The sequence below is a fragment of the Bombus pascuorum genome, chromosome 4 (assembly GCF_905332965.1).
Source record: "Bombus pascuorum chromosome 4, iyBomPasc1.1, whole genome shotgun sequence".
Classification (NCBI taxonomy): domain Eukaryota; kingdom Metazoa; phylum Arthropoda; class Insecta; order Hymenoptera; family Apidae; genus Bombus; species Bombus pascuorum.
In genome coordinates, this window is record NC_083491.1 from 7,994,905 (window position 1) to 8,011,452 (window position 16,548).

Here is a 16,548-nt window from a genome sequence, read left to right on the forward strand (position 1 = left end):
AGCCAATTCCAAACCGTGGACCACGGGTGTTGTACTTTATCGTACGGCGAGGTATTATCGCTCGATACCGTTGCAAAAACACCTCGAGTCAGTCGGCTGCTATTTTTGGGAAGGGCAGGAGGGAAAAGAGGAGGACGGAGATGGGTGGGGGAGGAAAAAAAGAAAGTAATAAAAGACTGATAAAAGGAGACATGCAAAAGAGGGGGATGTGTGCTTCGTGGTCGGTGCGCTCCGACGCGCTATGCTGATACACGCGAGAGTTGTTCTTTCGGCGGATGATTTTTACGGAAGAAAAAGCGACCAGTCTCTCTTCCCTTCATTTTTTTTTTTTTTTTATATATCTCTTTTTCGTTGTTATTTTATTTGTTCTCTTTGGAAAAAAGAGGAGATTCTCGTTTCGATCGGAGGACAGAGGAATGTGTATCATCTCTCCTCGAACAGCTGCTTCTCTCGTGTTTTCGTTTTTTCAGTGTCTATTAATCTCCTTCTATCTTGCTCATTACACGTACATCTCTCTCTCTCTCTCTCTCTCTCTCTCTTTCTCTCTTACTGTCTACCTCTTGTTTGGGAACACGATCTGTTGTACATCATGCCTTTGTTGTTCAGCAGAGAGAGGATCACACGCAATGTAACCGTGTAACAAGCAATTCACGCTAACGCATATTACCAGCAAAGAGTCTAACAAAGTCTAACCGAGGATATCCTGCACTAACACAAAATATATACAGCATTATTTTTTATACACGTTGTCGGCTCCATGGAAGCAGATTACTCGATTCTGGTAACAGGTCGTACAGGAAGAAGATGACTTTTCTTTGAGGAATGGTATATACTTTGAAAATGCGGAGAGATCTTGATAAAAATATTTTCAATGCGTTCACTGTCCAGTGATTTGTATAGATACTGATACTGATTAACTTGACCACTTAAAATAATTCGTTTGTTTTTGATGCGTATCTGAACGTGCGTGTGATGGTATTTTCAATTATAGTGAAAAATATTATTTGTTTCGAGACAGAGTAAATATTATAATAAGCGAATAATTTTTCGTGTAGTTGTATCTTGCGACAGTTTAGAATAATCAATAATTTTTATCATAGTATAATAGTCATTATCGAGGCCAGGTATAATAATTTACGATGGCCATGACCTACATACGATCCTTAATGGAACAACTATATTAGAGAGATTATTGAACGAAATATTATTTTAACAAGTACTCGAAATAACGACTATCAAATTTAATACGTCACTTGGATCATTAAAAGTAAGTGTCGAGAAGACCCAGTATGTGAAATCCTATTTTTTTATAGAGCAGTAATTTAAAAATTCAGTAATTAATTCCATACTCGATGTAAATATGTGTTCTTGGTATTCTCTTGAATGTGTAAAAGATATTGATCGGATTTGTAGCCTATTTTTAAAAGGCTTGTATTTTTAGACCTAAACAGTTTCCCTTTCCAACTACGTTGCATTAAAGTACATCTCTTCGGGCAAGTGTCATAAAAATTAGACTTTACGTGTTTTTCCTGCGTGCATATTGATCTGTGACGTGTTAAAAAGATGAGAGAAGTTTGTAGATAAGTGAAATTGGAACAATTTCCATTAGTTATGCTAACAAGTAATTATCAAAGACGTCATATAGGTGTTTTCAAGGGAGTGTCACATGCATATCATAAAAGTACGTGACGAAACTTCTCATTTCTAAATGAAATTACTCGGGTTCAAGATGTAACAGCGAATACGTTAACTGAATAGAATGAGTTATGTGGATGTAATTCAAAGTCGTAATTCTGCATTTTTGATGAATCGTCTATATTAAGAATACCTGTATATATCAGGAATAATATACATATAATATCATACATATAATATACATAGTATCACGAAAGGACGGAAGAAGTATTATGAAAAACAGTATTACAGTAACATGCATAAAACTGGACAGTGAACCAGAGAGATTTGCTCTGGAATTATTTTATACGATGAGAATATGAGATAAAACATTAAAATTTGTTCAAACATAGCTCTCATACATTAACACTCTTCGAACGGACCATACTTTAATTAATCGTATCATTTATTTTTTCATCCTGATAAGCAATTCTGTTTGATTAGACATATTCATATTTACATTCCAAACGAAAGATACTCGTTTCGAAATACTGGTTAATAGCAAATTCAGTGAGTCACGATAGATATATCTCTTAAAAGTCGAAGAATCTATATAAATTTGTGCTACTTTCCCATACAACGTGTGTGAAAGTCGCTCATGTTCTAGAAGTATCGAGGCTTAAAATCACTCGAAGCAGTGACGCAAAACTGTTCGACTATCCACGGCTTTGAAAGATCTCATTCCACATTTTCGATTTACTTTTTCCCCCTAAGAATTAGTCGCTTTTCCTACGTACGCCACCTGTTATCGCGTAAAGAGGCCACGGTTACCTATATATATATATATATTTATTTATATATATATGTACATAAAGTGTGTAAAGGAACAAGGTTGTACAAAGTTCTCTTACAACGAGCGGGACGACGTCGACGAATCGACGCTTAAACCGTATTCCGCTGCGCGCTTGGTACTGTTACCTCTTTGAGCATCTCGCGAAATGAAAACGTGCTCTCGGCGTGCTCGTCGGAAATCAGATTTTATTGAAAATCGAACCAGCTGCAGAACGTCAAAAGTTTTAACGTCTTTGAAACGCGTTTTCTCCGCCCCTCTTTCACCTAGCGTCACTCTCCGTCCTTCGTCCCCCAATCCAGCTCCCTTTCTCTTCCTCCTTTTTCCTCCCCTTCTTCCTCCCCCTTTTTTCCTCCCCTTTTTCTGCCTTCTCGTCGACGCCCTTCCTACCAACGTTACCGTTAGTCGAGCTGATCGATCGAGAAGTTCAACGAAATGACCTTTTACCTTTTCCCCATAAACGCCCGTTATCTAGCCTATCACGCAAATATTATTTAAATTGTACGTTAATCGGGAACACAGAAAGAGAGAAAGAGAGAGAGAGAAAGAGAGAAAGGTAGCGTGAATGCAGTAGATCGATACGTCGACTCGCCGTGGAATCGTTTTATCAGCGACAGATATTCGCATATATGCACACGCGCATATGTATACCGAGTGTTCTAAATCATGATGGAATCGACAGTTGGGCGATTCTACGTGCGAAAATAAGTCGGAAATATAGAATAACGTTTCTTCTTGCGGCACGCGTCGTTTCCGATCAAATGGAATTTGAACATTTCGTTATTGTATGCCGAATTTATAATCAACAGAAGGTTATTCTACTCGCGAAGATAAGACACAAATGTAGAATAAAATTTCTCCGTTTGAAGCCTTATTTTCACGAAAGTTGCGTTTCCATCTGTTTGGTTAATTGTTGCGATATTTTCATTTTGTCGGAAACGAAACGTTCTAGGAAACAATTTCATTCCACATTTCCGACTCATTTTCACACGTAGAATCGCCTCCTTGTCGATCGTACCATGATTACCGGAACACCCTGTGAATATATAGCACGTGGATCGCATACATTTATATAGGTGCTCGCATCGATCTCCGTGACATGTGAGTCGTGTTACGAGACCTTGCGCACACTGACACCCTCTCGAGCATCGGGTATTATTGAAATCGAGTCTCTGTATGTTCATTGAGTCCCGAATCGCGGAATCTTGATATCTCTAAGTGCTGAGAATAAAAAGATCGCCCTTTTCCCGCTATCGACAACGGTGCACGCACTTTGAAACATGTGTGAGCCCGAAAGCGTTTAACTCTTTGAGAAAATATTGATCGGTCCATCCAGATGAGATATCCCCCTTTCTATCTCTCTTCTTCTCTCCTTCTCTCTTTGTCTGCCTGTCTGTCTCTCTCTTTCTCCGGATTCTCCGTGGGACTGCATTTTTCACAGATCGTAGAACACCTCAAACGAAGCCTCGCCGGCAGTTAGCGATGGGAACGAGTTCGGTACATGCGATTACGACGCGTAGATCAATTTAGTGGCTGAACGCTAGTTTTAATAGGATCGGGCAATATTTTAGAAATAAATAACACCGTGCAGTGTTCACGATCAGTGGGCTGGTAATATGTTCGAACCTTGCTATTGGATAGTTGTTTCATAGTGACTGTCAGAGGTAGAGTTATTGCGGGTAGCTTGAAGAAATGCACTGTGAAATTGGTGATGTTGAAGATGGTGATAGCTTTCGAACGTGAAATTTCATACAAATATTCAGGAGTTTGTACAGTTTTTATTTATGGGAAACTTCTGATGCGAAAAGTGATTTTGACAGATACCTGTGGGGAAGAACTATGTGTGTAGATATAGAGAGGAGGGAATATATTAAAAATAATATAGTTTAGTATAAAAGTTGAAAGTATAGTAGACATATTTTTTCTTACGTACTTCACACTCGTAGCTTAGATATTTATCGCAAATGTAATAAAAGAGTATAATAACATTTAATTTTCGCATAGGCGCGTTGATATACAGGAATATATAATAGATGTTATATACATATACGTATTTTCTATTTTATTTTTATTACGTCCAGAAATATAATCCCATAGAGGCTGATTAAAAGGGTACCCTACTCTATTGGTAAATAAAGACTTAAAAATAAATATATATGTTGTGACAATGTTTTATCAGTTAGTAAATATCAACGAATAACTGTAACTAATATTCACTGCTAAATCATACAAAGTAATTAGATAAGTTCAACTTAAACATTCTAAATATATGTAAATGTTACTGTTCCTTCCGCTATATAATACAAGGTTTGAACACATGCCATCAAAAATTGCTGTTAAATCATTTTATCAAATATTCTTAATTATCTCATCATGTCGCTCATTTAATGAAACAACTTACGATACACTCAGTCCCATCGCTATCCGCCTCCGCGCAGATTCGCCCGGCGAATAACAATTCTTACTCCGTAAACGTATTCGGAGTAGGTGGCTGCAACTTCATTTGAGGCAGCTTCCGTGCTTAAAACATTCCGGTGAAAAGATTATGCCGACGTGTTCCGCGTTGTCGGTGCAAAAACGCTAAATGGAGACGAACGAACCCGACACTTGGAGGTGTTCTGTGTGTCACTAGGTTGGGAAGTTCGTAACTGTATTAACCAGTTGGTTCAGCCGCTTAGAGAGTACTCCATTACGCGTTATGCCAATCCTCAACTTATTCGAGAGGTTGCAGGGCCTCGTATATTTGTACATATGTAGGTATAATGTATATTGGATAAAACAACACCAATTTAACGCCTTACTAGTTTTCCCCTTCATGACGGCAAACAATCGCTGCTTTATTTTTGTTGTTTATGATTAACGATCGATTTCGCTGGCATCGATTACCTGTTCTTTCCCTTTTCTGGTTCTATTTTTTTTTTTGTCGTCACCTTTCGTTCGGTTTTCTTAATTTTGGTTCTCCTTGAATGGAGTGTATAATCTTATGTATTTTTATTTATTTACGATTAATCCCTTAACGCAAAAAACCAAGTTCGAATTAATTATTCTGGAAAGCTCGCTTTGCCTACGCACAGAACTTGTAGCAAACTTGTACACGTCACCCATCATGCATTTTTTCTTGTTAATTGCACTGGTTTGAAAGTTTGAACGACCGTTTCTTTTTTTTTTCTTTTACAGAGGACTTTTTACGCAAAAGTAAATGTGTGTTGCACTTAATCCCGATGTACAGAGTGTCCTTTTACTTATGCGATATAATTATGATTGTCCTTCTTCCTCCTTTTCGTTCATGTTATTTATTTTCTTTTTTTTTTTTTTTTTGCTTCACTTCGTTTTTGTACTTTCATATTTTTGTTATAAGTAAGAGGAACATGTCGTGGTATAATTAACGTTTGTATTACGAACCTCCGCGGACATTGTGTTATCGCGGTTAAAATTTTTCATTGACACGAGTTACACTCGTTACGAAAGAGATTGGTACCGTTGTTTAACATAATGGAGTGTTCTCTAAGGTTTGAAAGAAACGAAATGTTAAAATAAATGTGATCGATCGATAGTAATGCATTACAACGCTCTTGACCAAGGTTAATTTTTTTATTTGTTAACATTTAAGGATGTAGTAGTAATTTCTATTGATAATTCGGATAAATGTTAAACGTTTACGTGAAAAGTAATTATTGTAAAAGGACTATAGCTCCATAAAAAGAGACGAAACACGATCGTGACTAATGATGGGATCAAACTTACCGTAAGTAAAAAATAAATTTGATTGTACGTATAAAATTAATGACAAATAGAAACGTTAAGCCTTCATTAACTTAGACATACGATACGACTCGATAGCTTGCGGTATACTTGAAGTGATATTAAATTTCAATTTTTAATATGTCGTATATCTAGAAATATCTTTTTCTATCGGTATATTTATGTTCAGACTACAATTATTTGACTGTTAGTAGTTGCTATTGCTCCTAGTATTCGTATGACAGAATTTTATAAAAGATCGCGTTACAGTTCCAGTAAATGTGAATAAGATATGGAAATAAATGAAAGATTATGCAGTGATAAAAGTAATGCCAGCTACATATATTGCGATAGATCCGTTCGAAACAGTTATCTTCCTACATATCAGTCGAATCGAGCAAAAAATATTTGATATTTATACAATTACAAGCTGACGTTTAAAAGCGCCATTAAGCCTGATCCCATCAACAATCGTATCTGTATATCGAAGCACTTAATTCGTTGAAATAGATTAAACGTTATAGGAAATATCGAAATTGCTTGGACTCTTGGTCAACCGGAGCGTTTGTAAATCGCTGCGCGTCAAATTCTCAGCCAAAATTCCAGTGGCAAACGTCGTCTCGTTTCTCTTTTTCTTTCTTCGTACGCGTGTGTGTTCCTCCCTTTTCTCGAATCTCTGCTTCGTTGTCCCGTGATTTCGATCGATCCATCAACCGTTCCTCGATCCTCTCTCTCGCGCGCCAAACGCTGCACGACACGCTCGACAAGGGTAACGCGTGAACGACCTCGCTTCTTGGGGTGGAGGAAAAAGAGGTTTCGAAGGCGAGGCGGAGGAAAGGTCTCTCTTCTCTTCGGTAGAGAGACAGGAAAGAGAAAGCATATAGAGTACGTGTGACACGGTCGCATGATCACGGCCTTGATTCGTAAGTAGGAGGGTAAACGCGGGGAAAATTAGTGGGGAGGTAGAAAAAAGAAAAAAGTAAAAGAAGAGGCTGTGAACTGTGGGGAAAAAAAGGAGTGACGGAGGAGGCGGCGAACGCGGAGGATGATGGGAAGGAAGGAGGTGGAGGAGACTAGAGAGGCAATCAAAGAGAGAGAAACTGAGACTGAGAGTACGAGAGAGAGAGCGTATACATGAGGAAAGAAAAAGAGAGAGAGAAAGAAGCGATCGAGCCGCCGTCGACACAGACTGGGCCGCGGGCGGCTCGTCGTCGTGTAGGTCGTGTTGGGTGGCCAACAGTTGAAAGTGACTTGTCTTGTGTTGATGTTGCAGGTTCAAAAGCCTGGCACATGCGGCTGACCTTTGACCGGGTGCCAGGCGGCTGCAACCTTCACAGGTGCAAGCTGTGCGGCAAGGTCGTGACGCACATCAGGAACCACTACCACGTCCACTTCCCCGGCAGGTTTGAGTGTCCTCTCTGTCGTGCCACGTACACACGTAGCGACAACCTGCGCACGCACTTTAAATTCAAACACCCCGAGGCAAGAAAGATCGATCTAAACGATTTCGTGACAGGCACCTTGGCGCTTTCCGCGATGACTAACGATACCATGAACACGCTGTCCTAAAACGCGGATGGACCGTGCACGCGTCTGTATATACCTTATAAATATATATACATATATATATAAGTATATATATGTAGGAATGTAGTATTGTGTAGTATCGTAGACGGATTGTCTGGGAGATATCGGGTGTGTGTTGTCAACGTTGTCATGGAGTGTTGTCAGCGTATTTATAAAAGAACCGTTGTAACCAAGTTACTTAATGACGAATAGTGATTGCGTAAACATAGATTGACGGAGTATCAAACGATATTGTAACAATCATACCGTTACCAAACCTACTAGCGTTATACCATTTTCCTAGAAATTGGGGGTTCGTCCCGGATCAAATCGTACTAGTGTTAAATTCCGGTGTGCGGTGTGATAAAAGACAATATCGTTGATCGTTAAAATTAGTGCAGTGTGTCGTTTGAATAATAGCGTTGAAAAAATAAAATGGGAAATGTTAAAGACGAACAATTGTCAAGTGAAGAAAGTTTGACGCTGAAAGAATTGAGGAGTAAGCTCGCACAGATTAATTTACCAATATCTATCGTTGATTGCCAGGCAATCCATACACGGTACTACACTATATTACATTCCTACATATATAATATATATATATATATAAATATATATACATATGTATATATATTTACTTTATACGTACGTACTGCGCCCCGGAAGCAAGAAAACCAGAAAAAAAGTAACGATGAATAATATATAAATAAATAATTTACACATGCATATATATACAAATATATATATATGTATGCATATACATGTATATATATGGGTATGAATATGCATATATATACATACATACATATATATAAGAACAGAAAAAGAAGAAAATGATATACAGAGAGCGCGAGTGGCTGCGCCGACAGGGGGGTATTGTCGCACTTTAGATCATAATACGATACGGCCCTGATGTCACGGCCACGCAAAGGCCGGTCTCTCTCGGCTTTTTTCTTTTTCGAACACCAAATCTTTTATAGGTTCTACGCTTAAGAAATCGACGAGATTCTCCTATCGCGCGGGAAGGGGGGTTTTTTTGTAAGCACGTGGTGTGTATGATGTTTAGCGACATTTTTTGGGGTGGGCTTGTCGTGTTAGTTAACAAAATCGTTCTCTGAGAAGAAAAAGCGAGCGAGCCGAGTGCCGCGCATGGCGAGTTGCGCGCGCGTCAGAATCTATTGTAAGGGGGCAGGCGAGTGCGGCGATTGGCGCGCACGCGCGGGAACGATCGGTCAGCTGGAGGAACGGCGCACGCGCATGCGCGTGATACGCCGCCGTCGCTGTCGCGGGAAACTTTTCTTCGAGAGCCGATTTTTAAGTTCGATTCGTCTCTGGCACGACACCAGTCAGATTTTTCACGATCGATAAACGATGCGGCGATGAAAGTTCCTTCTCGATTGCTGGCGCGTTAGCCGTTTGTTGTTTGTTGTTGTTTTCTTATTGACGATCGGCGCATCGAAAGCGGAGGCAGAGGTAAAGAGAGAGCCTGAGACGAATCAAGGTTGGCGCGGGTCGCTTATTTCTATATCTCGGCTGTTAGGCTCGCGGAATTCGCGTTATCCTCGGGCCGATCGGTAACGCGCGGGCGCGCATGCGCGCACGCGAACGCGCCCCGTGACGCGCACACGTAAACTCGCGCCATGCCGGCTGCCGTACGAAACGATGTTTCGAACATTGTCCAAAGACCGGGCAGCTTTATTTTTTTTGTGGTAAACTAGCGCTGCGCCGATCGACGATACTAAAGAGAGTTAGCTCGGGAGAGTTCACGATTCGCGCATATATTGCTCTATATATATATATATTATAAATATCGATAATGGGAGATTTAATGGAATTACATATTATATATATATATACATTATATATATATATATATATATATAAAGTGGGAGCAAACGTGGTGCCAATTCCTCCCGTAGTTGCTGCTGCCTAGCGGCCGATACACGCCGCTCGACAGCCGGAAAAGAAGAATTATAATTAATCAATCAATTAATTAATTATTAATGCGAAATTACTGGAAGTAATTCATTCGATACGCAGGGTGAGTTGTATAGTTGTTGAAGAGTTTATAGTTGGACTTCATATTAGAGTGTAATCGTGTGTTTCATCGGCGTTTCATCGGGAATCGTTGGCAATGTATTACGCCCACGTATGTACGTGCTGGTCCAGTTCGCGGGGTTTCACCTCCGCGGGATGGAATTTACGGGGGATTCTCGGGGAGTATTTGGCACATGGATACACTTCTACACTCTCACACATAGATACAGTCAGGAAACACGGACACATCAGGTATGTACACGACGAGAGAGGCAGGCGTTTGATACACCACACGTTAATTTGCACTTACACATAATACACGCACATGTACGTCTGTAGACGTACAGCGACGGGGACAAAGACACGGAACACGCAGCCACACGACATCCTCGTGTACTTCAGGAATCACCGGAAGTACGGCGACACGCAATATTAATCGACTAACAACGAAATCTTTTAGTCCTATGCATCGTTTCTAGCGGTCTTTTGTTTTTGTTAGAGATAAGAAGAACAGGAAATGACGATGATAATGAAGACACAAAAAGAAAGAAAGAAAAAAAAAAAGAACTACAAGAGGACAAAGGCGCAAGAAGAAGTACGTAGTGGCGCTTTGCAGTTCTAATATGAGCTCTGAACTATAAAACGCGTTGTTTATTACTTGAACACCTAAAAGTCTATGATATTTACAATTTAAACTGCACACCTCCGCGGATGCAATATCGGCAGCAGATAAATAGTGGAAAATCACGCGAGACATTCCACGAATTCGGAACTTAAGTGCATAGGCGAACACAATAAGAATCTTATCTGTAATCGGATTGATTTTATAGTACTATACTATATTATTATATTATACATTATATACGTTAATACGTTATGGTTAATCGGCCGGTTATTGCACGGTTCAAAATCCGGCAGCCGGACGGTAATGATAGTGTTATACGTTTTAAAATAACGATGTCAATTTTTATTCAAGAGGGCTGGTTACGAAATATTTCACAGCTATTAGGTTGCCCGAGAAGTTTTTTTTCGTTTCATAAGGTGATAATAGATGAACAACAATTTCTGTTTTATATTATTTTATTGAATTAGGTATAATCCATTTCGTTCTATTTCTATTATTATGTTCGTATATAATTCGATAAATTAATATAAAACAAAAAGACATTGTGCAACTATTATATCCTTATAAAACGAAAGAAACTTTTCGGACAATCCAATACATCGTTACACGTTGATATTTAATTGGTTGGGGTGCAATCTTTTTGTTCTACCTTTCTTCTTTGTTTGTTTTTACACGAGGAAATTTATATATACATATATTTACTTCCTTACACATTATAATATTATATTAACGATATAGGGGTTTTCTGAAAAGTAAGAGAAGGAAAGTAAGAAGGAGAAAGATATAACGTAGAGCCGTGTTGCGCAGACGTCCAGGCGTGGATGCGTGACACGATCACTATACACGCGTACACGCTCGGATTCGTATTTCGCATGGATGAATGGTTAACGTTTACAGCCGACGGACGGACGGACGGACGAAAATGCATATGGATGGTACGTGTGTTTCGAAGCTTAGGAAATCGTGTAACTCGCGTCGGGTAACACGTCGACTCAGTTGAAACGTCGAATCCGCTAGCTATTCAAAGAGCCAAACCGCTACATTGTGATCAAATGATATTACCCGTCGATCTTCTCTCTTTTGCAAAAAAGGGCACTTTGCATAGTTAAGGCTACAACCGAACACGCATATACCTATACATATATATATATATATATAGATACATAATTTAATAATATATAATATATATAATAACCAGAATATTAATATATTACGCAGATGATTAAGTATATTAATTAATATATTGGATAATTTATTTTATTTTGTTTTATCGTTTTAATGATTTTATATATGTGTTATTCACTGTTTATATATTACCACGCCAATACACAATTATATACACGGGGACACAAACATGAAACATACATATACATACAGACGCGTATATATATATATTATATACATATATTATAATTATATTACAATAACACGTTATATGCAGAATTTATTATTTATTATTATCGGATGGGGCGGGGCGAATTTGCGTCTTGCAAACGTTAAAACTTTCGACTTTTCTTTTCTTGTCGTCTCCTCGTTTTCCTCTTTTCTTATATATCAATTTCCGTTGCGATACGACTATGAGATTCAAATCTCTGCTCGTCTTCGCGTCTATACATATTTTTTCTATTCTTTTTCTTCTTCTTCTTCTTCTTCTTCTTTATATATATAACTACGTTTTCTCTTTTTATCTCACACCAAATATTTATATACGATAGCCGAGTGTTCCGAGTGCTGGTCAAAGAGAAAATCCGCTAGACGATCCAAACGATATCGCATTAGAATTTAGGATTTCACAGGGAGAAAATGTAACGAAATTTTCTTCGATCCTTCCGTCCTCCATCTACATACGTCTACGACTTCGAGCTCGTCCAAATATCATTGTTTTCCGTTTCGAACGCGATCCCAGTACTACTCTGTGCGGGTCTATCTTCGTTTCAATTATAATTATAATTGTGCAGTTTGAAAATGTTTACGAGTTTCTTAATAGATCGGTCGTCGAGATAAAACTTCAAGAGCCGAGATTGTGGAAAGTTCATGATGGACAAGTGAGTTCTCTGTAGTTTGAAATTTTATGACTCTTTTAATAGACGCCGGGGCGAGATAAAATTTTTAGGTCGCGGAGCATTCTCAGAAGGATTTTTAACGCGGCGTGATCTATTCTTTGGAATTTTATGATTCGTTCAGTGGATGTGTAGCGAAATTTTAGCAGTATCCGAAGTTAACGTTGGTGGTAGAAAAAGAATGATTGTGAAGTTCGCTAATTTTATTTGCGTCTGCTGTGGTTACGTTAAAGAGTTCTCTCTTAACTCACATAAGTGGATTTTCGTCTGTTTACAAAATTCTATGCTTAATTAGTGTTTCTCACTCCGAGAAAAAATGCAGCTATCTTTATATAACGGCGCATATCGTGGAATAAAATTGTTTAAAATCACTTTCGAATAATTGAAAATCCTCCTAGGTATCCTTAAAAAGGCTTAGAATTTTTATAAAAACCATTAATTTATAAAACCAAAAATTAAAAGCGAATCTTACTATAAGCACCTGGTGTCCAAAGAACAAGTGAAACAAAATTGTATAAAATCATTTTGAAGTAATCTGTGACACACTTTACGTCTTTATCGCATTCTTTGTAATTTACATACATGAAATTATGCAACGCGTAATCCCGACTACTCACTTTCCATTCGCAGTTCTTTATCTCTGAAATGTCAGGCCATTCACTCTCACGCATTCCATACGCAGATATTTATCGTTGCTTTGCTAGAGGAGTGACACATCTAGGAAAATTGTCAACTTTGAAATGGCATCTGCAAAAATTAATTCTAAAAACACGTTATTCGCTATTACGGAGGTCACCGTTATGTCATTGTTCCTCAATGAAATTTAATCGATAGAACGGGAGAACGCTGTCACAACTTAGAACAGACCTTTCAACTCTTTTCTAAACGATAAACAATTTTATTACAGGTGATCGAAACCCCAAAACTATTAATTAAATTAAAAAAGAACGATACTATTTTCATTGCTAAACAGTAGAGTAATTCATAATTGTTTGCTCCAAATCTTTTGTTTCCCGAAGAATTTATTTTTCTTAGTTGCATTACTAACGAAGCAACAATGAACTACAGTTACAAATTGCATCAAATTTCATGAAATACACTCTGAAAACGAAAGATACGTTAGATAGACATTTATACTAAGAAAACTACATAAACTATTGTATAATTTCTCAATCCACTTGTGCAGAGTTAAGAATTGTTTTATACAATCTTCACGTGGTTCTAAAACTTCGTAGTAAATACTTAGAAACCGTGTTCATCCTATTCATGCTCGTACACGGGGAATTCTCGTGTCTGACTAGTTACGGGCATTTCCCCTGCTGTTTTCGCAGTCGATACGTGTACACCTGGGCTTCATTGGCTAACTTTCACAGCAGATCGATGGGCAGCGCATGAAATTGCGTCTGAGTAGCATGTTAGGCTACGGTTGCACGTAATTACTAGTTAACGATGTCCGAGTTTCGCGTAATATCCCGATTTTTATCCAACATCACGACCTTACAAGGCCCTTGAAGCATGAATGCAGTCGAACTATTATCGCGTCGGTGAAATTGCAACTCGATTACGGACGACGATCTCGTAGCACGTGTGCCGTGCAGTCTGTCGAAGATTTTCCAGTAATATTGGTAGCTCGTTCGAGTTTTAAAGAAATCGAGAAAGTCGACCGACTTCGCTGTAAATTGAAAATTCAAATTGTTGAAATCGTCGACATCTTTCTATTAGCTTTCTAGTAGCTTTAGCTCTTTTTATTCGTCGAGTTTGTATTTTTATAATCGTCGAAAATCTTAAGATTGTCAGTCGGAGTAATTTATTCAAAATAGCTTGTTAATGGCTTGTCCGGAAAATTCGTAATTTTACAAAAGAAACGCATTATTATATAATATGTATTTTTTGGTGGTATTCCGCCGTTTCTTGGATAGCTTTATAATTTCTTTTCCAAAAAGCTCGCTTCTTCCGACAATGGGTTCTTTGAAATAGTTCCCGCAGTCCTCTAGACTATACAATTTTTTGTCGTAGAAATGAACGTTCTGTGAAGACCGGGATGAATGATAGTCAGACGATGCTCGTGAATGGAACGGATGGGGTTGAATATTTTTTGCCCGCTTTTCTTTCCTCAATCCCGTTATATTGGAAAGCAATTAAAATTTTTAGTCTTTCTATTTAATATCCAATTAATCCTAATATGTATCTGAATTTAGAATTTCATTTTTCGTAAGAATTACGAAGCACACAATATAGAAAAGTACTCGTATAAAGAATCCAAAACATCGTACTGTTTGTTGCAACGTTTAATGGATGAAACAAATTTCTGCTTAGTGCAAAATTCATAGAAATACGAATTCGAATAAACATCCGCGGTATAATATCGAATAATCCTGTTCCAGTCACGCCAAATACACAGTGGAACATTTTCGCTGTCAGAAACGTTACGATTTTTCCGAACAGTCCAATGAAATCGACAGGAACAGTAGGAAGTATTAAAATTACGCCCGAGGAAATATTTTAAATCACGCTTAGCTCGAAGGGTTAATTCGATCCTGCACGAAGCAAACATTCGAGCGTGCATCGTCGTGGCACGTTCTTTTTCTCTTTGTTCTTCTAAAACAGTTTCATATCGTAGTTCTGGTTTGAAATAAGGACGATTAAAGCGAAGCAACCGGCGAGCGCCGACGAAGGGGCTAGAAAGGATTAAAATTGCTTTCCGCGCGAGTAAAAAGTTACAATTATTACGTGACAGCGATTCGTAGATCCGTTTAAAAAGATCTCGCTGTTTCAAGATCTTCCAAATTTATTAAGACACCTGGGTCGTCTGAGATCTTCGCGAGACTCGAAACTTTCGAGCGACGATTTTAGTCGGCGAGCAATTTCTTCCGCCACACATTTCCTCGACCATAGATTTATTCGGAAATTGAATTAATAAACGACTGGAGTGTCCGAATTAAAAATTGCTGGAAGAAATACTACGACAAGAATTCGATTCTCTATTTTTCTACTTTGAATATATTCGATTAATTGGTCAGATTGCTGTGCTGTATAGAATGCTGTTTAGTAGCTGTTCGAACGAAACGAAGTTTTCGTGTTCCCGCGACGTTCTCCAACGATTTCTATGTTTTATGCCCGCCTTGCATGGTACTTTACATTTTGTCATTCGATTTCTTATCTGCATTCGCGAAATTATTTCTGATAGATCGAAAGCGAAAATAGTTGTTTCTGGAGTAGATATCTCTCTGGAGTTGCAATTTCGACGTTTAATTTTGACGAAGGCAAGATCAAGGGAACGAAGTATTACGAAGAAGTTAGTTGGAAGCTATAACTCACGTTCCTTTTGTTTAGAAAGTTTAAGAAAGTTGAAGAATTTTGAGGCTGATCGCATTTTCGATTCACTTTTCCACAAAGGAATTTCTTCTTGATGCTTGACTTTCTCAAATGGAAACTTTTAATGTTGGATTCTGGTACCTCAATCAAGGTATTCATCAAAAGTTATTAACTCACGGTTAAAACTTGGAACATCATTCGTATTCGCATTTTAAATATCTAGATCTCAATTTTCATACATTCACCATAGACTCCATATTATTTCGAAAAAAAATTAATAGCAGAAAAATTGTACATTCTGCTGGCAATCAAAAATCGTTGACTTATGTTCAAAAGTTTTTAGTATTGGTATCTCACGTCTTAAATATCCAAAATCATCTCTGCACATATTTCAAAGTTAAAAGAAGATAAAAGAAGAGATTTGTATTTCTGGCTATCGATCAGAATAATTCCTTAGTATCGTAATAATCGACGATAGGACAAAAACTTAATCGCGTAACGTTAGCCCATCAAATTCAAGCTTTAGAAGAAACTCATATTTCATACTTACGAATCTAATAAATTTCCACGAAAAAGAAGGAAAGACGGAAGAAGGAATCAGAAGGAATGTATATATATTTCTGGCTACCATGGTCGGAATGACTTGCAGCAATATGTCTTTCTCTTTTATTATTATCTTAATAATCGACTATAGCGCGAGATTTAATATGCGATATTTGCTCATCGAATTGAAATTTCGG

The 16,548-nt window shown here is 38.1% G+C and overlaps 1 protein-coding gene across 7 annotated transcripts in view; it reads left to right on the forward strand.

Annotated features, from left to right (window-relative positions):
* LOC132906579 (sex determination protein fruitless) overlaps positions 1-16,548 on the forward strand; it is an 83,530-nt gene that overhangs the window by 27,801 nt on the left and 39,181 nt on the right. The window contains exons 5-7 of one of the 7 annotated variants that reach the window (XR_009658001.1): positions 5,642-5,659; positions 7,479-10,060; positions 10,148-15,422. The exons of 3 other annotated variants lie outside the window; for them this stretch is intronic. Coding sequence is in view for 3 of the 4 variants with exons in the window: in XM_060958884.1 (XP_060814867.1) it covers positions 5,642-5,659; positions 7,479-7,774 (314 nt within the window). In the remaining variant the exon portion in view is untranslated. Of the gene's footprint in view, positions 1-5,641; positions 5,660-7,478; positions 15,423-16,548 lie in introns of those variants that run through there. 3 more of the 7 variants (XM_060958884.1, XM_060958887.1, XM_060958896.1) reach the window with 3 other exon arrangements.